This window comes from Cyprinus carpio, chromosome B23 (assembly GCF_018340385.1).
Source record: "Cyprinus carpio isolate SPL01 chromosome B23, ASM1834038v1, whole genome shotgun sequence".
In the NCBI taxonomy this organism is placed as follows: domain Eukaryota; kingdom Metazoa; phylum Chordata; class Actinopteri; order Cypriniformes; family Cyprinidae; genus Cyprinus; species Cyprinus carpio.
The window spans coordinates 22245236-22267854 of NC_056619.1; the positions used below are offsets into that span (position 1 = coordinate 22245236).

General features: G+C 39.4%; 1 protein-coding gene and 1 pseudogene across 1 annotated transcript; both read left to right on the plus strand.

Moving 5' to 3' along the window:
• Positions 1-1436: 1436 nt before the first annotated feature.
• On the plus strand, positions 1437-8074 carry LOC109048484 (cytochrome P450 2B12-like). Its single transcript, XM_042751401.1, has 9 exons — positions 1437-1697; positions 2998-3157; positions 4607-4759; positions 5159-5319; positions 5622-5795; positions 6012-6153; positions 6990-7177; positions 7243-7384; positions 7470-8074. The coding sequence occupies exons 1-9, from the start codon at positions 1503-1505 to the stop codon at positions 7658-7660; spliced, it is 1506 nt and encodes a 501-aa protein (XP_042607335.1). The 5' UTR covers positions 1437-1502; the 3' UTR covers positions 7661-8074.
• An 87-nt stretch (positions 8075-8161) lies between these two features.
• LOC122142031 lies at positions 8162-12436 on the plus strand (annotated as a pseudogene).
• Positions 12437-22619: the final 10183 nt, after the last annotated feature.

Genomic DNA, 22619 nt, shown 5'->3' on the forward strand with positions numbered 1-22619 from the left:
CAGGAGATCCATCACGTTCAGATACCTTTAATTTAGCGCACTACCAGGATGCCTTCATAACGTTCGTAGCTTGTAAGTGGAGTTCTAAGCGGAGCGGGGTGCGCTTGAATATTTATCAAATTATTATTATTTTACAAGAACGGCATGAAGAGAGCATGCACAACTGTTGTTTATATTGCTGTTTGTAGCCTGTGGAAGTAAGGTTAGCTGCAGCAAGGGGCTATAATATTTTTGTTCAATAGTTTCCCAATGACAATTTTATGATTGGTTTAAAAAGGCTTCTACAAGCACCTTTTCCCATTTGTATCACAGAATAAGGCAGGAAATATATTTTATAGTTTCTATAGGTTACTAAATGATTTGTCCATCAGTACTGCATTATTCATATAGTTTATTTATTACCTGGAGATAACATGAAAAACACATAAACAGTATTTTTTTGCAATCTTGTGTTTATTGTCTTCAAGGTTTTTTCTGCTTTTTATTCAGCTCAGCTACAGCAATAGCAGATTCTTTCGTCCATAGTAGGGATTTCTTGCACGTCATAAGTGATTACTTCTGTGTGTCTGATTTGGACTTTCTGCACTAGAGCGCCCTCCGGCTTCGAGTGTGAATTAAACATAACATACACTGCATGAAAGTGTTGAGCGCTCCAGATATTCACTTCACCTCATTATGGATACGAATAAAACGTCAGGTCATGCATAGACTATCAATACTGTCTCTTTGAATTTAAAATGCCCAAATGAAGTGCGGGAGACAAATTTATATTTCATTAAAATTAAATATTAAAAATGTAATGTTCTACACACAGCAATATAAACAAATGTGCCTGTTCTCTTTCATTCCCGCTCTTTGAAATTAATTCTGTTTATAATTCCAGAATGATTAAGGTGTGCAAAGAAAAATTTATTCAACTTTTAAACTTAAAATGGTCTTTTCTTTTCTGTTCTGTGTTTCTTTTTCAAAACTGCGTTATGGCATTTGCTGCTATCAATACAGAAGCATCCGTTTCGATACACGTCTCGGCAAGGAGCACAGCCCTATTAAAAGCTGTGTTCCATGTGCCCCTTTTATACTTTGAGCACCTGCCCCTCAAAAGGTCTCTGCACGGCCCTGTGTCTTATTAATAAAGAAAACATTAGGGTGTAGAATATCTATTGGCTGTGCTGAGATTTAGTGTCAACGGTGAACTTCATGGTAGCAAAGATCTTTGAGCTAGTCAGTTATTTACTAAACTTGCACAACTTGACTTCTGCTGTCTGTTTTCCTCTTTGCAATGAGTGAACTTAATTTAGATCCATTCACTGTGTACATATATTTTTGTTCTTCGTCTTGAATGTTTAGAACCTTGCAGCCTTAGCAGTAATAACAAGACAAAAACATGAACCAGCACGACAAACTCCCACTCCTACTGTCTCCTCCCCCTTTCACTCTGTCTTTATAAAATAAAGCTCACGGTCCTCTGCTGCTCATGTTTGTCTTGAAATGAATCTCTCATCATGTGGACGACTCTTGTGAAGTTAGACCTGGCCTCTGTGGGCCTGGCTCTGTCTCTGGGCTTTATTTTTGTAGTTTTGTTTGAGCTCATTAGGATTAATTCCTACAGAGGTCAAACTCCACCTGGTCCCAGACCGCTGCCGTTTGTGGGAACCATACCACATTTTTTGAAGAGCCCAATGGAGTTCATAAGATCGGTGAGTGTTTGCTTTGAGTATAGAGGCTTTATTTTTGTGGAAAGATGTCTAAAGTTCACTTTACTCTGTGAAATCTGATTGCTATGTTGTCTTCATTCACTGCAATGAGTCTCATTCACTAAGCATACGTATGCACAAATTTGTGCGTAAAATGTGAGTATGAACGATTTTAAGAACAACTCATGAATAATATATATATATATATATATATATATATATATATATATATATATATATATATATATATATATATATATATATATATATATATAATATACATTTATGAAATATATAGTAACAACTAAAACCACACGTACGCAAAAAGCACTACTCTATCATGTAAAGAAGTTAGATTTCATCCTATGTTGTGTTGCATTAATTGTATTATAATCCGTAAATAAAATATATAATAAAATGTATTAAATAATACAATTTTATTTTATCTTAAACACATTCCATCACATTAGCATGCACAGAGGTGGCCAACTTTAATCACCGACACGAAAGTGCCTTTTTGGCCCAATATATGTGCCCCCGGACCGTGATTACTGCTGAACATTTTCTCATAATTTAATGAGTTTATTCTAAACATTTTATTTAGACCTTTTTTTTCTTCTCGAAATTTAACAATAATTTTTTTGGAATTTAATGAGCATGTTCTCAACATTTTCTTTCAACGTTTTTCTCGAAATTTAATTAGTTTAATCTTGCATTATAATGACTTTTATCTCAAGATGGTTTATTTTTTATTATTGCTTGGCCCTAATCCCCTTCTGTAGTACACTGTATTATGTTACATAACTATTTCATATTCAGTTCTTTGGTTTTTCAAATATGTTGTCATATTGTGTGTGATTTTAATTTAAAAACCCATTTTTTAAATTACAGCCCGCAAATGTTGTATTTACACTGTAACTACATGGAATAAGGGGGAAACAAGTTGGACTTAAACACCGAACAAGTGTATATTTGCACAGTAATTACAGAGAAAATATTACACAAGTTTTAATTTAATTGTTTCATGGCCTTTTTACCTTTTTACATTCTCTATAGGTACACTATAATTACAGAAATGTACACCATAATTGTAGTATACTTATGTAGTTCTTACGTAATCAAAAGCGTTACCCAGAACGCCAAATTCATGTAAATACGAACATGTTTTGAATAAGGAAGAGATTTTTCATGGGAAGTTCTCCTGTGTCTACAAATACAAAATAATCCATGCAATTATTAGTGAATGAGACCCACTGACTAAACTTTAGTTGTGTTTAAGTTCTGTGATATCTTCTCTGAGCAGTTATCTCAGTATGGAGAGATGACCACTGTCTATCTTGGGAAAAAGCCATCAATAATCCTCAATACAATTGAACTTGCGAAGGAAGCCTTTGTCCAAAATGCTTCATCTTTTTCAGGAAGGCCACCATTACCGCTTCTGATCTGGGTCACTGAAGGATATGGTCAGTAATACATTGCTCTGAAAATGAATTGGTGCTGTAGGGTATATTAATACATACAAATTTCAATAGGGGCTTTCACACTGGAATTCAGTATGGGGGAACTAAATTAGCTCCTGCTTCAGAGTGTGATGGCTTCGCCGATGCTGTGATGAATCATTCTCAAAGTCTTGGGGTTTTGATGCCAGAAGATAAGACTTTATTATTCAGAGACAATAAAGCCGAGAGACCCCGCAGGGAATCTCCTGAGTCTGTCTCTTCACACTCTTTTATACAGTTTTTACTTTAAGGCGTGTTCCATACATTCCCTACATCATGTCATTGTTTACTTATTTTTATCTATAAATCCAGTCTGCTTCCTGCAAGCAGACAGGAGACTCCAATTTAGGTTACATTAAAGGAAGGGGTCCCATCATATTTTTTGTCTCATGTCAAAACAGGATGTCTGCACATTCCATTCTCAACTTCACCAAATGCAAGCACATTCCATTCTCATCCAGGCTTCTGTACACGTAGTCAATTACATGATTATAATAGTAAAATGCCTTGATAATTAAATGGCTATATTCACAATGATTGAACCTGATTAATTTGTATTTTGAATAACAAAAATCAAATTTAGACTACAAGAGTACGGTCTAAAACAGTTCTATAGGAACTACCAGTGATGTAAGTGTACCCATATAAAAAAAATACATAAAAAAAACCACCCAACCAGCATTTTTAAAAAGCCATTTAAAATATTTACTCTGAATGTGAAAAACAGTGATAACAGCATTTAACTGCAGTGTTGTGCTCTTTTCTCAGCCTCAATGGTATGTGACACTGCAAGTTGGAGATTTAGTCAGATTTTCATGCTCAATCGCATATTGTGCATTTGCATTTGCATCTCTGTTATCACGTAACTCACGACTAACTACAAAAACTGCGCCCACCAGTTGTTGATGTTTGTAAATGCAGCTCATAAAGACATCACTATCTACTATTTCAGAGTTACTTCTGCTACTGTGAATGCAACCAGGAAAACGGCCCGAGGGAGAAATTGGTTCACTAGGAACCACCATTCTGGCAAGTTCCTAGAAGAGCCTGGTGCAAAAGCCCCTATTATGTCAGACAATGCTGAAACTTAAAACTAAAAGCAGCTTCTTTCATGGTTTTTGGTATCTGGTTGAAGATGGTCTTGATCATTTGATCAGCTAGCCAGTGAAGCTGGAGTTTTGATCTTTATTTCTTACTTCTGAAACCTTTCAAGACCGTGTAAATGTGGTCTAGGTCTGGATATGGGCCTCAAGCAGTCTACTGTGAATTTAAATCGGAGATTCTGCCAGCCAGTGGGGCCAAGGTCAACTTACAAAAGATGTTTAGGGCTATGCATTCATTTTAGTTGTCTGTCTTTGTTCAACTCGTTTATGTATATTCTGTTAACTCTAAAGGTCTGTTCTCTCATATTAGGTATCGTAATGGCCACATATGGCCACTCTTGGAAGCAGCAGAGACGGTTTGCCCTACACACGCTCAGGAACTTTGGCCTGGGGAAGAAGTCTGTGGAGGAACGTGTGACAGAGGAAAGCAGTTACCTAGTTCCTGAAATGCTCAAATCAGAAGGTTATTGAGAATTTTAGTCTCTGTTTGAACATTTTTAATGTTCAGAGATGCTGTAGACTCACAATGACATCCTACTTCATCCTGTTGAGTCAGAGTTAGAAACAAATTTTAAATTAAATGATGAGAAGAACGTTGCGTAGCGAAGTACAGTTTTTCGTTAGAAATGTCCTTGAGTTAAAGCAAATGTACCCACCTTTTAAATTTAATTTTAAAAGAACAAATTTTCTGAAAAAAAAATCAAGTTATTGTAGTTTGTTACTACTCTTCTCTATATTTATTATTTTTGCTCAATATTTAAGCTGGCTTCAACTGCATTAAAGCAAATCTGTTTTTATTCAGAAATTATATCAATTTAAATTAATTTACTTGGCATACTAACATATGGTTATCTTTGTTGAGGCAAGCCTTTCGACCCCCAACATGCCATACAGAATGCTGTATCCAACATTATCTGTTCCATCGTGTTTGGGGATCGTTTCGACTATGATAACAAGCGCTTCGCATACCTTCTGGAAATTGTAAAAGAGAACATCATTCAATCAGGGTCACTTATTGGACAGGTATGAATAAGTACTAAATATGTTTTATACGACTATCCAGTATCGAACTGGATCAGGAGGTAGATCACGTTCAATAAGGCTGTAGGCAATTACTTGACCAGGGATGTCCAGTCCTGCTCCTGGAGGTCCACCTTCCTAAAGAGTTTAACTCAAACTCTTAAACTTACTTGAAAAGGCTAATCAATCTGGTGTTTAAGAGCCAGTTGAAGCTAAACTCTGCAGGAAGGTGGTGCTCCAGGAGCAGGACTGGAGACTCCTGCAGTTGATGCAGCATAGTTATATCTAGCCATTTTCTTTTCCAGGTGTTCAACTTGCTTCCCATCATCAAACATTTTCCAGGGCCACACCAGAAAATTTACCAGAACGCAACAGAGTTGAAAGCTTTCATCAGGGAAGCAGTCAAAACACACAGAGAAACTCTGGATCCAGACAGTCCACGGGACTTTATTGATGCCTACCTGCTAGAGATCGAGAAAGTGAGATCATCATGACCAGTATTATCCACTCTTTGATGGTAGTTAGTGGGAGCTTCATTCCCAGTCCTAACTCTGAGTTGTTGACTGAAATTTTGTTTCAGGACCAGCAGTATTCCAGGGGTGATTTCAGTAAGCTGCTAGGGAACTAGATATGGTTGGTTAAACTGAAATGCCTTTTTTTTCTTCTTCTTCTTCTTCTTCTTCTTCTCGGAGCAGCAAAAGTCCAAAGAGGACTCCACATTTCATGAGAATAACATGGTAATGTCAGTATCTGACCTTTTCCTGGCTGGAACCGACACCACAGCGACCACCATCAGATGGGGGCTCATCTTCTTGATTCAAAACCCAGATGTACAAGGTACTATTTAGGCTTAAGATTGTCAGCAATCTGCAGCTCAAACAGTAGATTATGGTGCTAGGAAATACCAAGTTGATAGAAATGATTCTCCGTGAATGCATGAACTGATAATTTATATCTTGCATGTTCCATTAGCTGCCTTGAATAGAAACTACTGCCAAGTGAGTAAATGTAGTTATAAATTTGAGAAGGTGATAAATTGTTCTTTTCTTTTGCATACAGTTCAAGGTTTAGTTCACCTAACAGTGAGAATTCTGTCTTCTATAAAAGTAAATAGCTTTGTTTGAAAAACAGACCAAGTTAAATCCGTTATTCACTGAAAATCCCCTTCTTCACAGCTCTCAAATCTCATTTATACAGTATTTACACATTCATGTAACTACTGATTTTGAGTCGCACAACCAATGACATTTGGTCTCATTGACGTCAAACTTGGAGTGACATTTCCTGAATATGCCCAAATGCATATCTTAACAGTTGCCAGTTCATGGCTTTCCTATTGGTCTTTTGTAGCTTTGAAGAAATCGGTACTATAATATTCTTTTTATTTCCCACAACTATTGTTGCAAAGCTGTAGCATGTATAGTATGTGGAATTACTAAGATAGAATAAATTGTAAAATCTGTAAATGCAACTAGGTTGATACAATTTGTACCAAACAGATAGTCCTGTACCAAACAGACAGTCCAATTCCAAACGCACCATTGGTTAAGACAGAAGGGCAAGGTTTTGAAAGCAATTCCAACTTTCCAAGAACTCAACCTTTCAGTGGCTTATTTATTTTAGTATTTTAATATTGAAAATCTCTTTACTCATCAGCTTTATTTTCATGACAGAGCGATGTCACAATGAGATTTTTCGAGTACTGGGTTACGACCGCTTGCCCAGCATGGATGATCGTGATGAACTACCATACACAAATGCCACTGTTCACGAGATTCAGCGCTGTGCCAATATTGTACCCTCTGGCGTCTTACATGAAACAACTCAGCCCACAAAACTAAGAGGATACGACATTCCCAAGGTAATGAATGGAGCATATCTGTGTTGTGTTTCTTAATTGAAATTTAACACATGTTGTCGTTCTAGGGCACTGCGATACTTGCTAACTTAACAGCAATTTTAACTGATAAGGAGCACTGGAAGTACCCAGACACTTTTAACCCAGAGAATTTCTTAGATGATAATGGACATTTCTTCAAACCAGAGTCTTTTCTCCCTTTCTCCTTGGGTGAGTCACCTTTGACTATGACTTCAGTTGACATAGAGCAAACACAAGTTGGTTGATATGATTGTTGATTATCTCCATTTATCAGGTCCGAGGGTGTGTCTCGGTGAGACCCTAGCTAAGATGGAGCTCTTTCTCTTCATCACTTCTCTCTTACAGCGGATTCGTTTCTCCTGGCCACCTGGTGTGAAGTGGCCAGACATGAATGGTATTGTCAGTTTGGTTCGCTCTCCTGAGCCATTCGACATCATCTGCCACAGCAGAGGATCCAAAGAGTGATCCATCAGTACACTTTCCAACATTTACATGAGTTTTCAAAGTTTCCATCAGTTTATAGATCTAGCTCTGCAAATTGATGTTAATAGTTTTAGCCCCGAAAAATTGTATTCTAGTTTAAAAGTTACTGTTTTGAAAAAAAGTTTCTGTACTTATTGTTGTAAAGTGTAGAATCTGCTGTAATACCACTGTAAATTGTAAAGCTTTTTTCTCTCATGATGTAATCTTTCATATGATTGCTTATATTACAACAGTCAGGCCTATACTGGAACAAACCAGATTTATATCTTGCAGTTATGGCTCAAATTCACATGGAGCCGCAACACATCCTGTTTGGGTGCATGTTTGAATTTGTTGAACTGTTTGACTTAATGTATTTACAGTGTGTGCTATATTAAAATCAAAGTTTTCATGTAATACAAATCCTTTTTGACAATATTTTATAAAACCTTCAGTATATCTTATACATGCAAATATTAAAAGTAAATATACTCTAAAGAATAAGGAAATAAAATAAGGCATGGGTGGAGTGGGAAATCACCATTTTGCTGTCATTTCACTGTCACCTTTACACCTCTTTCCAGACCTCTTGCATAACTATGCAACTTGCAAAAACATGAACGGGCAAATCAAACTCTCACTCCCACTGTCTCCTCCTCTGTTTACTTTGTCTTTATAATGGTCACGGTCAGCTGCTGCTCATGTTTTTCTTGAAATGAATCTGTCATCATGTGGACAACTCTCATGAAGTTAGACCTGGCCTCTGTGGGCCTGGCTCTGTCTCTGGGCTTTATTTTTGTGGTTTTGTTTGAGATCTTTAGGATTAATTCCTACAGAGGTCAAACTCCACCTGGTCCCAGACCGCTGCCTTTTGTGGGAACCATACCATATTTTTTAAAGAACCCAATGGAGTTCATAAGATCGGTGAGTGTTTGCTTTGAGTAAAGTGGCTTTGCTTTTGTTGAAAGGTGTCTTATGTTCACCTTACTCTGTAAAATGCACATGTTGACTTCATTCACAGGTATGACAGTGTGTTGTGGTGAAGTACTGTGATATATTTTCTGAACAGTTATCTCAGTATGGAGAGATGACCACTGTGTATCTTGGAAGAAAGCCAGCAATAATCCTCAATACAATCGAACTTGCGAAGGAAGCCCTAGTCCAAAATGCTTCATCTTTTTCAGGAAGGCCTCCCATACCAATTCTAATCTGGGTCACTGAAGGATATGGTCAGTAATACATTGTGCTGAAAATGAATTGGTGTTGGTATTAGTATATCCAAATATCAGTCAAATAGAAAAAGCTAATTAATTGCAAATTTGTTTATAGGTTCTGTAACTAATGGCTCTCCATTATCAAGTAGATATTATGGCAGGCCATGCTGGAATGTAAAACTAAAAGCAGCTTCTTGCACGGTTTTTGGTCTCTAGTTAAGATGGTCTTGATCACTTGATCAACCAGCCAGTGAAGTTTTGATCTTGATGTCTTACTTCTGAAACCTTTCAAGATTGTGTAAATGTGGTCTTGGTCTGGATTTGAGTCTCAAGCTGTCTACTCCAAGTCTAAATCTAAGATTCTGCCAGCCAATTTAGGGCTATGCATCCATTTAAGTTGTCTGTCTTTCTTTATTCAACTCATTTTTGTATAATCTGTTAACTCTGAAGGTCTGTTCTCTCATATTAAGGTATCGTAATGGCCACATTTGGTCACTCCTGGAGGCAGCAGAGACGATTTGCCCTGCACACGCTCAGGAACTTTGGCCTGGGGAAGAAGTCCATGGAGGAACGTGTGACAGAGGAATGCAGTTACCTGGTTCCTGAAATGCTCAAATTGGAAGGTTATTGAGAATTTCAATCTCTGTTTGAACATTTTCAAAGTTCAGAGGTGCTGTAGACTCTCAATTATGTGCACACCTTGTCCTTTTGAGTCAGAGTTAGAAACAAACTTCAAACATGCTATTACACGCCTCTCTTTGAATACTGCATTCATAAGCTCAAAAAAAACTTGTTCACTTCATCTAATGCTGTTTATGTTCACTGTTATCGAAAATGTCCTGGTACAAATGAGAAACCGCTTCAGATGTTTCAGTGTGTGCAGGAAACTGAACAAATTATTTAAACTGAGTCGCAAGCCAATTTTTTCAACTTGTTTGATCAAAAACAGAATCGACTCAAAAGAGTGATTCATTTGTAAATGGGGTATCACTCATGCCCCAGAAAAACGAGACGGTGCATGCTTGGAATTAACTATGCATTTCCTAACGTACTGCTTTAAAATGAAGTAACGAAAGGAACGTCACCCAGTGTAGCGAAGTAGTTTTTCATTAGAAGTGTACACGAGTTAAAGTAAAATTACCCACCTTTAAATCTACTCTTAAAAATGCAAATTTTACAAAAATTTCTTCAAGCAGATTTTGTTAACATTATTATTGCAAATTTAGGTAGCTTCAATTGCCAGATCTGTTTTTATTCAGAAAGCCAGTAATGTCAATTTAAATGTATTTACTTGTTTTCTCTTTAAAGTTAAAGCAGTACTTGCCAGAGAGGCTAAGCACAATCTGATCCAACACAATCCATTCGACCCCCAACATGCCATACAGAATGCCGTATCCAACATTATCTGTTCCATCATGTTTGGGGATCGTTTCGACTATGATAACAAGAGCTTCAAATACCTTCTGGAAATCGTGAAGGAGAATATCATTCAGTCAGGATCCCTTGTTGGACAGGTCGATCATGTTCACTGTCTCTATTCCCACAGATTTTTAACACATTGAGTTAATCCCTACTAAACTCTACCAATAAGGTTGTAGGCAATTACTTGACCAGGGATGTCCAGTCCTGCTCCTGGAAGTCCAGCTTCCTAAAGAGTTTAACTCAAACTAATCAATCTGGTGTTTAAGAATCAGTTGAAGCTAAACTCTGCAGGAAGGTGGTGCTCCAGGAGCAGGACTGGAGACTCCTGCAGTTGATGCAGAATAGTAGTTATATGTAGCCATTTTCTTTTCCAGGTGTTTGACTTGCTTCCCATCATCAAACATTTTCCAGGGCCACACCAGAAAATTTACCAGAATGCAGAAGATTTAAAAGCTTTCATCAGGGAAGCAGTCAAAATGCACAGAGAAAATCTGGATCCAGACTGTCAGCATTCTGTAGCTCAAACAGTCCGCGGGACTTTATTGATGCCTACCTTCTAGAGATCGAGAAAGTGAGTGATCATCATGAAACAACCGCTCTAGAAACAGTATTATGCACTATTTGATAGTTGGTAGGAGCTTCATTCCCAATTTCATCCCAGATTGGTTGATTGGAATTTTCTTACAGGACCAATAGTATTTTACAAGGTGAACTTACAGTAAGCAGTAAGGAAACAAATATGGTTGGTTAAACTGAAATGTCTTTTTTTTCTTCATGGAGCAGCAAAATCCAATGAGGACTCAACGTTTCATGAGGATAACATGGTAATGTCAGTATCTGACCTTTTTCTGGCTGGAACCCGACACCACAGCGACCACCATCAGATGGGGGCTGAAAATCCCCTCCTCCACGGCTCTCAAATCTCATTTCAAAAACTAAGACTGTCAGCATTCTGTAGCTCAAACAGTAAATTATGGTGGTACATGGTTATTCACTGAAAATCCCCTCCTCCACGGCTCTCAAATCTCATTTGTACAGTATTTCCACATATCCATGTAACTATTGATTCTGAGATGCCGGAACCGATGACATCAAATCTGCTGTGACCAAATGTGTATATTAAGAGTTGCCAGTTCATGGCTCTCCTGCTGGTCTTTTATTGCTTTGAAAAATTCTGTACTGTTATATTCTCTTTTCACTTCCCACAGCTATTGTTGCAAAGCTGTAGCATGCAAGATTTGTGGAATTACTGAGAAACAATTGCGAAATCTGTAAATGCAACTAGGTTTCTACAAATTGTACCTAACAGACCTTTACTCATCAGCTTCTTTTTATTACAGAGCGATGTCATGAGGAGATTGTTCGGGTGCTTGGTTACGACCGCTTGCCCAACATGGATGACCGTGACAAACTGCCGTACACAAATGCCACTGTTCACGAGATTCAGCGCTGTGCCAATATTGTACCCTCTGGTGTGTTTCATGAAACGACTCAGCCCACAAAACTACGAGGATACGACATTCCCAAGGTAATGAATGGAGCATAGCTGTGTTGTTTCTTGATTTAAATTGTTTTGCTAACAAATGTTGTTTTTCTAGGGCACTGTGATATTTACCAACTTAACAGCAATTTTAACGGATAAGGAGCACTGGAAGTATCCAGACACTTTTAACCCAGAGAATTTTTTAGATGATAATGGACATTTCTTCAAACCAGAGTCTTTCCTCCCTTTCTCCTTGGGTGAGTCACCTTTGACTATGACTTAAGTAGACAAAAACCAAACACTGCATTTATACAATTGTGTTTTACCTCCATTTATCAGGTCCGAGGGTCTGTCTCGGGGAGACCCTAGCTAAGACGGAGCTCTTCCTCTTCGTCACTTTTCTATTACAGCGGATTCATTTCTCCTGGCCACCTGGTGTGAAGTGGCCAGACATGAATGGGATTGTCAGTGTGGTCCGCTCTCCTGAGCCATTCAACATCATCTGCCACAGCAGAGGATCCACAGAGTGACCATCAGTAGTACACTTTCCAACATTTACACAAGTTTCCATAGATGTTTTAACTATGGCTGTCAAAATGAACATTAATTATGTGATTCTTTTTTTTTCTCAGTTAAATGCATTAAACATATTTAACACAAGCATCTATTTTTTCATGGCATACTTTGGCTAGCATTAGTAGACTATATGAACATGTTATCAAGCATGACAAGACACAAAATAGAACTTAATTCAGTGCTGGTGCACTGTCTGTAATGCAGCTAGCTCTCTATGAACATAGGTGTCTGACGGGCACACACAAAGCGAACAGGATTCAGACAGCGCCAGTAGCGCATTAAGTTCTCTTTTATGCTTCAGCAGGCAAAAACACACAAAATGATGTCAAAATGCCCGTTTTTTTTTTTTTTTTTTTTTTTTTTTTTGACAATGATCGCAAATAGTTTGGATGTGTGTCAGATCCGGGTCACGTGCATCAAGTTTTAAAGAGACAGCACTGCAATTAAAGTGAAACCTGCTGCAGGCTGTTACTGAGGGAAATCAAAAACAAAGGAAAAAGAGAAATCACCCACTGCTCTGCTCTAATTGGTAACCAGTCAGTGCTCAAAACGCCTTACCTTAGCCCACATTCACAACGGTAAACTTGTAATAATGTGTTGTAATACAAGTGGTACTGGTAGGTTTCTGCGGGAAATACGAGCTTGCCGCCATTCTTCATTGCGTCATTACATCAAGGAGTCCCTTGCTAGTAGGCTATATGGCATGTGTGGATGCTGCAGGTGGCGGATCATTTATAGCTTTTTTTCGCAGAAGATGGAATAATTAAATTTATTATTTTGATGTGGATTATAATCCAGAAAGGTCCAAACAACAATCATCAGTGACAACTGGAGATTCACCTGTAGTCACCAGTAGTGTACATGTAATGCTAATAGGCTACACGTTAAATACATGTAGTCACGCAATGCTGCATTGTTAAAAATAACAATTTATAACAATAATAATTTGCATGATTTGATGTGATATGAGCTGACCGATCATTAGATTTAATCGCCACCTCAGTTGGTCAGAACAAAAGTGTCAGACATGTTACTTGTCAGATGACATTTTCCAGTGATAAATTCTTATCTGGGTCATACTTCCAAGACGTAGAATCTGTAATTCTGAAGTACAGTATCCACATGGGTGTGGTGACTGACAGCCACACATACTCCTCAAAACATTAGATTCAACCGTGCTGAGGGACCGTTCCAATGCACAACCTAAGATGATAATTCCGCTAATAACTGCAATTGCGGGTTTCAAACAGAGATGATGACAAAGAGGCAAAACCTACAGACTGCAGCTTTAAATTAAATTGTTATATTTTTCAAAGCCTATTTGAATGTTAAAAATTGCTTTAAATTATACTGTAACACTGAATGGCTATTATTAATGGCTCAGATTCAGGGAAAAATGCATTAATAGAAACATCAGTAGTAGTATTGGTATCAGTGAAACTGGCCTTAAAGGCTACTTCTGTGTTGTACTTCATTACTGTAATACCATTTTAACACTGTAAAGATTTTTATTTTTTTCCACTTATAATCTCTCATTTGCAGAGCCGGACAGTAACGGAGTACATTTACTTGAGTACAGTACTTAAGTACAATTTTGAGGGACCTGTACTTTACTCAAGTATCATTTTTGGGGACTACTCATGACTTTACTCAAGTACATTTGAGAGGCAAATATTGTACTCTTTACTCCGCTACATTTCTATCCATAACCGTAAGTACCCGTTACTTCTTCGGCCCCGTCCACCCCAATCCGATCTTTTTTTCCTCGTCTCAAGAAATATCCGCGTCCACACGAAACCACAAAACGATGTAGTATACATGCCAGACCAGCATGTGGCGCTGTAATTCTGCCACAGAGATACACTAAAAATGGAGAAGAAGACTTGGACTATGCGCATAAACCTTGCTCGTGGTACACAAATGAACATGGAACAATACATTTATTAATCTGTGTTAATGTTAGTTAATAAAAAGACAATCGTTCAGTGTTTGTTCATGTTTTTGTTGCTATTACGTGACAAAGCGGTGTCTCATTAGGGCGAGACGTGGGCTGATGACTTCATCATATCAGAAAATATACGGATTCGCCGTCCAGACGAAAACGCAAAGGCGGCGTTTTCAAATTTATTCATTCTGGGACCCGGTTTCAAAAAACATCGGTTTCACTCTTCCAAACGCCGGATTCTGTGTGGATGAAACGCCGTACTACGGAGCCCTGCATGTCACCTGTAGGAGAAAAAAAAAATCAGTCCGTGGCGACGGTTTGGCAATCCGTCCCCTCAGTTTATAAACCGTGCTCACGAATTCTTAAACTGTTCCCACGGATTAATAAACCATACCTACGAATTCATAATCCGTGCGCACGCTTTCGCAATCCATTCCCTCGGATTTATAAACTCACAGATTTGTGGCTCCGCCCCCACCGTCAGATTCAGACATTTCTGTTTATTAAACATTATTTTTCATATTATCCTATGAGACCATGATCCGCACTCACAAAATAGTCTTCTTTTTAGCGTTTATTTTACATTAATCACCAATAGGATAAAACACCTCCGCCTGTGTTTTATAGCCTAAAATTAAAGATAAAAAGAATAGAAAATTCCCTGAATTCCCTAAAAAAATTTAAAAAAAGGGTAAAAAGCATTGTTATAATAGGCCTAGTTATTTAATAATAAAATCAACAGTGAAGCGTGCATCTAACTCTGGGGGAAAAGCTAGTATAATAAAATCACCAAAATAACTCTTCATGTTAATAAAGAATAGTAGGCTACACAAACACATTTCCAAAACTGTAAAAGGTTATTTAAAAATAAAGCATTCATTAATTATTTTATGACAAACATTTTTACGGTTTTAAGTGCACGCGTTTATTTAGCCTATAAATTAAAATAATAAAAATTACTATTTTTTTTCTTATTATTATTACATATTATTATACAGGTTATGCATAAGAAACTTTTATCCAAAACGACTTACAAAAGAGGAACAAATTACTCCAGAGTCACAATGCCAGGTTTATTATACAATAATAATCAAGTGCTAAGATGTTCATAAATTAAACAAGATTTTGATGCACATCTTTCTTATTAAATTTGCTGTAGGCCTATTCCACATAATAATATTCAATAAAACTGTATGTTAACACGTAGGCTACGTTTGAGCTTGCTGCATGAATCCATGAGTACAGTTTACAAATCCGAGGGAATGGATTGCGAAAGCGTACGCACGGATTATGAATTCGTGGGTACGGATTCAAAAACCGAAGGTACGGTTAACAAAATCTGAGTGCACGGATTGGAGATTTGTGGGTATGGTTTGTTAAACCGAGGGAACAGTTTAAGAATTTGTGAGCACGGTTTATAAACTGAGGGGACGGATTGCAAAACCGTCGCCACGGATTGATTTTTTTTCTCCTACAGGTGACGTGCAGGGCTCCGTACTTATCCGATAAAAAATTCGTGCGACGAAAAAAAAAGAAAAAATCCGGAAATTTGTTGTCGTTTCCCTCTCAAACGTGATTGGATTGTGCAGGCGCCACTGATTGGGACACAGCCTATCAGCAATCACATTCAGCTATCTGCCAAAGACTTCATGACATTTGATTGAATTGAAGTACAGTACAGTACACACACACAGAGAGAGTTGTCACACATAGATTGTGTGTGTTTGAGAATGGTGTTATTCAGCTGAAAGTATTTTCTCCTGCCTTTGCCTGTATGTCAAAGTGAGAGAAAGGTGCTTAATACTGTCACTAAAATGAGCTGAATTTTATTTTTACTTCTTTGTACGCTGACCTAAACACAGCTGATTAGCTGATTTTCTTTAATTATTATTATTTTCTCTTCTATGCTGCGTGTATAACACGGTCAGGTTCAGAGCTGTGTCAGAACATTGCTATATTGTCTTCTTTGCTGATTTAGGTTTATTGATTTGATTGATGAAAAACAGAGAAACTCACATGTACACACAATTCTTAGCTGAACTTTCTTTTCTGATATTACACATTAATGTAAGCTGAGCATTTTCTTTGATGTTCTTGAGTATGCAGTGTGTTTAACACAGTCAGGTTCAAATGTGGGTGCAAAAATTCCGTTAAAACTCTAGCAGAGGTTTGTCAGAGCGTTGCCATTGTGCACAAGTGAGAAATGTTAAATAAAGCAACATGGTAAAAAGATGAAAATTACTTGATTTTACTTTCAATTCCTTTTACATTCTCCAAGGTATTAACATTAAAATTTTTCATCATAACTCCATGTAGGACGCTTCTGTACATAAATGTAAGCACTGTGGCAGTAGTAATGCAATATTTAGAAAATGTACTCTTGTACTCTTGATACTCAAGTACTTTTAAAAACAAGTACTTCAGTACTTTTGCTTAAGTAGACATCTGACTGTAGTACTTTTACTTGTACTTGAGTAAAATTTAGCAAGGGTTATCTGTACTTTTACTCAAGTAATGAATCTGTGTACTCTGTCCGCCTCTGCTCATTTGACAGATGGTATTATTGTAATAAGCCTGTACAGGTGTAAACTATCATGTCGGTATTATTCATATTCATGTGGAGCTGCAACGCACCCTGTTTGTGCAAATGTTTAAAATTGTAGAACTGGTTGAATTAATGCATTATTTACATCATTGTATGCACTTTATGTATATGCCTGCAAAAAATCTATTAATTTGAGGGAACAAAACACAGCTGCTTTAAAATCGAAGCTTAGTAAATTTTTGGAAGGATGCATAAATTAAAGTATATAATTAATAAAAATTTAATGGTTACAAGGTTGTGAATATTTCTAATAAAACATTTTACGTAGTATGTAGTTAAAATAATTAAACATTAGCATAGCAATTCATCAAGACTGAAGCCATGTCCACACTTACACGGGTATTTTTATAAACAGTTTCCCTCTCATAGGTCCACTTCGATGCTGCGATGACGTCATCGCTTTAGGAACACCTTCGGTGTGACGAATGTCTGCAGCCCTTATACCTTCACACGAATTAATTGGCCAAATAGCGCTTAGCACCGCCCCAATGCACACGTAGGTGAGCTATATCAGTGTGCCGCATGCTATTTCATCAGATTTCATTTTCTTCAGGAAGCGAATCATCTGTCGCCCATAGGAAAGCTTTTTTCATGTTGTTCTCAGCTATTTTCCTTCTAAGAGCAGTTTACTCCTCTTCAGCGGACAAAGACCCATCAACGCATAGTGAGAGCAGCTGAGAAGATCGTTGGTGTCCCCTCTGCAAAGTCCTCTGCATTGTAGGTGATCCCACCCACCCATCACATAGCTTCTTCAGTCTGCTGCCATCAGGGAGGAGACTGCGGAGTCTCCAGGCCAGGACCAACAGACTGAAGGACAGCTTCAATCATCAGGCTGTCAGAAAGTTGAACTCCCGACTGACCTTGCCCCCCTTCCCTCTTTTTCCCCATGTACCAATGAACTCTGAACCCCAGTCTCCCCCCACAGCTCCCACTACACACTGGGACCTGCACCAGACACTTTGTGCAGCATTGGTCTGCCCACTACCTCATTTAGTATTTAACTGACCTCATTCAACTACCTCTTCTGTCAGTTTAAATAAAGAACTGCTCTCTGAGATTTTTGACACTTTAATCAGACTGAATAAGCTCTTTGCACTACAATCATGTGCCTTGTGCTGCTTTACTTATCTTTCTTTTTACATGACCTATTTGTATATTTGTATAGTTGTACTTTATATTTTATCTGTATTTAATGTTCTACTGTTAGGGTTAGCTGTATGCACCAAGGGTCTGAGAGTAACGCAATTTCAATTCTCTGTATGCATGTACTGTAAATGTGGAAGAATCGACAAATAAAGCAGACTTGACTTGATCTGAGACACTCATGACAGATGCGTGCTATGTTTGGGCCGACAACACGCTCAAGCAGCGCTTAGCAGCTTTTTTGATTGTCAACACTGTGATAGCCTGCGGCTAAAAGTATTGCGCTCGAGGCTCGCGGCTTTCTCTAAGAAAGTAGGCCCCATGTCTAACCCCCGCTATCCCGTTTCTGCGGTTGCCGAGGCGCCGCATGAGACGGTCGCTTTTGGTGACACATGCGAGCCGGAGCTCATAGAGGGTGAGACAATGGAGTTTTCTCCTTTTCTCTTGCTCTCTCCAGGCCAAGTGCAAGTGCTCGAAGAGCACTACAGGGATCCCGTTGTCTTTGGCAACGATAATTTGTGGCCTACCCTGGAAGTTCGTGATACGATGTCTTTCGGTTGTATGCTGTGTGATGAAGACTTGCTGTCCACAGCGGTCTCTGATTCGGAGGATTTATTGGTTGAAGTGTGCAGTTCTCTCCCTCTGAGTGGACAGGAGAAACGCACCTCCCCGTCTTACAGCAAACTGTAAGACATTGTAACACGCGCTGTGGATAAGTTGGGGTTAGAGAGGGATAGCGAGCCGGTGAAAAATTAGGCACAGTCGAAACTGGACGATTGATTTCTGTCTACCACGCACTCCATCTCAGCCCCGTAGGCCTATCCCTTTCTTCCAAGACCTCCACCACAAGGTTTTGAGGTCTTGGAAACAACCTTTTTCGGCACGTATCACTAATTCTGCCTCCGCTGATTTTGCCACGGTTTCTAAGATGGCAGAACACTGATATGTGGCGTTGCCAGCCGTAGAAGAGACTCTCGCTGCACATCTCGCGCCGAACTCGGCTCCATCTTGGAAGTCACCTTGGAAGTCACCACCTGTTGCCGTCCAAGTCATGTAAAATTACATCCGCTTTGGTCGGGAAATCTTATATGGCTGCTGGACAAGCCGCGGCTGCGCTCCATTCTATGGGTGTACTTCAGGCTTATCAAGCAGATGTGCTTAAGGAGCTGGACAAGGAAGAAGGCTTGACTTCGCAGGCTGTTAAAGAACTCAGACAAGCTACTGACTTGGCACTTAGGGCTACCAGGCACACGGCTCGAGCAATAGGCAGGTCCATGGCAGGTTTAGTGTCAGTTGAGCGCCACCTTTGGCTCACTCTCACTGACATCAAAGAAAAGGACAAAACTTTTATTTTGGACGCCCCCATTTCTCATGATGGCTTGTTTGGGGATTCAGTCACGACTGTCATGGAAAAGTTCAGAGCAGATAAACAACAGTCTGTCATGTTTCGTCAGCTCATCCCATGCAGGGCTAGGGAAGTAGAGCGTCAACCAATTGCGGCTCGTTCGTGCTCGTCTTCTATGCAGTGCCCTTACGAGGTCCAGCGACATGAGCCATTGCCTAGGATACCCCCTCATAAGGACTGGGGCCCTAGGTCTTGCCCACCTGCTCGCCCATGACAACGCAAACGGATGGACCTGAGTTTAACAGCCAAGGCCTCTCATTCTCAGGCTCCGAATAGCAGTTCCTGATTCCTTTACTCATCTTTGGAGGCCAGGCCCTGGAGCGGGACGAGGGGCGCCGAAGGAGACGTCTCGGACTTGATCCTTCCTTCTCCCACTCTGCCTTTGCCCTTGTTTCGGTGTGTTACGACCGTTTTCTTTCTCGCGGGGGGGAGGCCACACCGGAGCCCCCGGCCTCCCGACTCCCGTGTCTCAGAGAGAGCCTCTCGCCTTTGCAGGGCCAACCATAATGATCCTTCCGCAGGTTCACCTACGGAAACCTTGTAACGACTTTTACTTCCTCCCGATAGTCAAGTTTGATCGTCTTCTCGGCGCTCTGCCAGGGCCCGCGAGGAGCCCCGGCGGGGCCGATCCGAGGACCTCACTAAACCATCCAATCGGTAGTAGCGACGGTGTGTACAAAGGGCAGGGACTTAATCAACGCGAGCTTATGACCCGCGCTTACTGGGAATTCCTCGTTGATGGGAAATAGTTTCAATCCCCAGTCCCGATCACGAGCGGGGTTCAGCGGGTTACACGCGCCTCTCGGCGCAGGGTAGACACACGCTGATCCGCCCATTGTGGCGCGCATGCAGCCCCGGACATCTAAAGGCATCACAGACCTGTTATTGCTCCATCTCGCGTGGCTGAACACCACTTGTCCCTCTAAGAAGTTGGACGCCGACCGCACGGGGCCGCGTAACTATTTAGCAAGCCGGAGTCTCGTTCGTTATCGGAATGAACCAGACAAATCGCTCCACCAACTAAGAACGGCCATGCACCACCACCCACAGAATCGAGAAAGCATCTGCAAACGATTTATGTGCCAGCCACTGTGTGCCTCTATCCAGACTCCACACAGTGGCTGGCACATAAATCGTTTGCAGATGCTAGCAGTCTTTCTGGCTCTCAAACAGTTTTTACTTCAGCTGAGGGGTTGTCACTTGTTAGTCAGAACAGGCAACATGACAGTTATTTCGTACCTCAATCGCCAAGGAGGATTACATTCCCGCCCCCTGTACAGGCTGGCGCGGCTTGTTCTTCTTTGGGCTCAGACAAAGTTTCTGTTGATCAGAGCAGTCCATGTCCCAGGTCACACCGAAAGTGTTCCCAAAGCAATGACGTCATCATAGCATCTCGTTCCCTATCCAGGGAACCAAGGTTACATACGTAACCGAGATGTTTTCCTTCTTCCGTTTTAAAAAAAAATCTCTGTCCACATAAAAACGCAAACGCATGCTATGATGCACTGTCAAGAGCATGCCATGCCAACAGGTGGCGATATAATCTCTACTGTAAAGCCATGTTGGCCAATCAGAAACCTGAAAAAGTTTCCAGTAGGCAGAGATAACAGTGCCGACTACGACGTCACAAGCCAAAAACGCCAGTTTCACTGTCTACACAATAACACTGCAACTGAGTTTTTGAAAATCTTCACCCTGGCAGGCTTTTTCAAAAATATTTGGTTTCAGTGACCTGCATTTGCGTGTGGACGAACGGCCAAACCACGTAGAAAAAGCTGCGGTTTTAAAAATAACCACGTTTGTCTGGACAGGGCCAAAGAAAAACAATCCCTGAGGTGCCTAATCACAGTTCAAGCAACTTCCTCAATTTTACCATTGTTTCCTAATTTGTGCATGACTACATACAACAAGTTCTTTTGTGGTCTTCAGATGTAAACACAACATATTTAGCCATTTCTATAATAAATTTTAAGAATACACTAATTTTAAGTGCTCTCTTTTTTTTGAGTGGAATCTTGAATTGTGATATAAAAATTCAGGTAATCCTAGTTAATGCTATTTTCTGTGGTCACAGTTTAGTGGACAAAAATGTTTACATTTGTAAGTACATTTACAGTGCTTGATTCTGAAAAACCTGGTTACTACAAATATACAATGCCTGACTAATGTGTAGGAAGCTATAATTTGTACCATAACATTGGCAATTCTCAAATAATAGTGTTTACACTGGATGTGGTCTATTAGCTTCAAGATCAGTTCAAATATCCCCTTACAAAACCATAATGTGGTGACATCTACTTTGATAGATATGGATTTATAGTATTCTACCATCTTAAGCTGTATAATACCATGTTACATGTCAAAATATAAGGTATTACCATACCATGGTCCAAACAAACATGGTAATACAGCTGTATTTTGTTAGGGTTTGATCCATGACCTGTCTGCCTCTATCACTGTAAAATGTTGATAAAACTGTACTGTAATTCTCTATGGCTAAAACTATCAAAGTAGTAATATAAGTCTGACGTTTACTCACATATATCAGATGATGGTGGTTCTCCCTTAGCGAGCACTTTACTGTAGTACAGCGTTTAGTGTACAGATCCTCAGGTACCATTCTGTGTCATCTTTAACAAGCCTGAAGTGGCCATTATTCTTACTTATGACAGTGAAATTCCATAATGAAGTTGAACTGAATGATTACTATATTCATATACCATGGTATAGGAATATAATACCATGGTATTATTAAAATGTCAATTTTAACTGAGGGTGACCTGGATCCCACAAGAGGGAATTTTTCTGTGTGGGATGGACCACCCCTATGAATGAATATATTCTGCTACACCCCTGCAAATGTGTAAATGTTGTATTGCTTGAGGTTGCATCAACTTCATTGTGACTGAATTCTTCACCTTTGTCTTAGTTGTACTATTTTTTTCACCTTTACATGCCTCTTGCATCATGTGATTGATTATTATTTCTGATTATCTGTAAACTAGTCATTCCGGCTTCTGTCAAGTTTGTTCTTCCGGTAAAAGGAAACAATTATGATTGTTCATAGATTATATAAAATATTCTGTTGCTTACAGAATTTTAGAACAGTTTTCGATAGTGAACTGTCTTTGGTCTGTGCATGTTTCTCTCCTAATTCAGATGACATTAC

Excerpts from the sequence above, each read along its gene's own strand:
- LOC109048484 (XM_042751401.1), top strand. The coding sequence starts at position 1,503 with ATGTGGACGACTCTTGTGAAGTTAGACCTGGCCTCTGTGGGCCTGGCT. Across the intron at positions 5,320-5,621 it reads CAGGGTCACTTATTGGACAG|GTGTTCAACTTGCTTCCCAT; the intron begins GTATGAATAAGT and ends TTTCTTTTCCAG. Across the intron at positions 7,385-7,469 it reads TTTTCTCCCTTTCTCCTTGG|GTCCGAGGGTGTGTCTCGGT; the intron begins GTGAGTCACCTT and ends TCCATTTATCAG.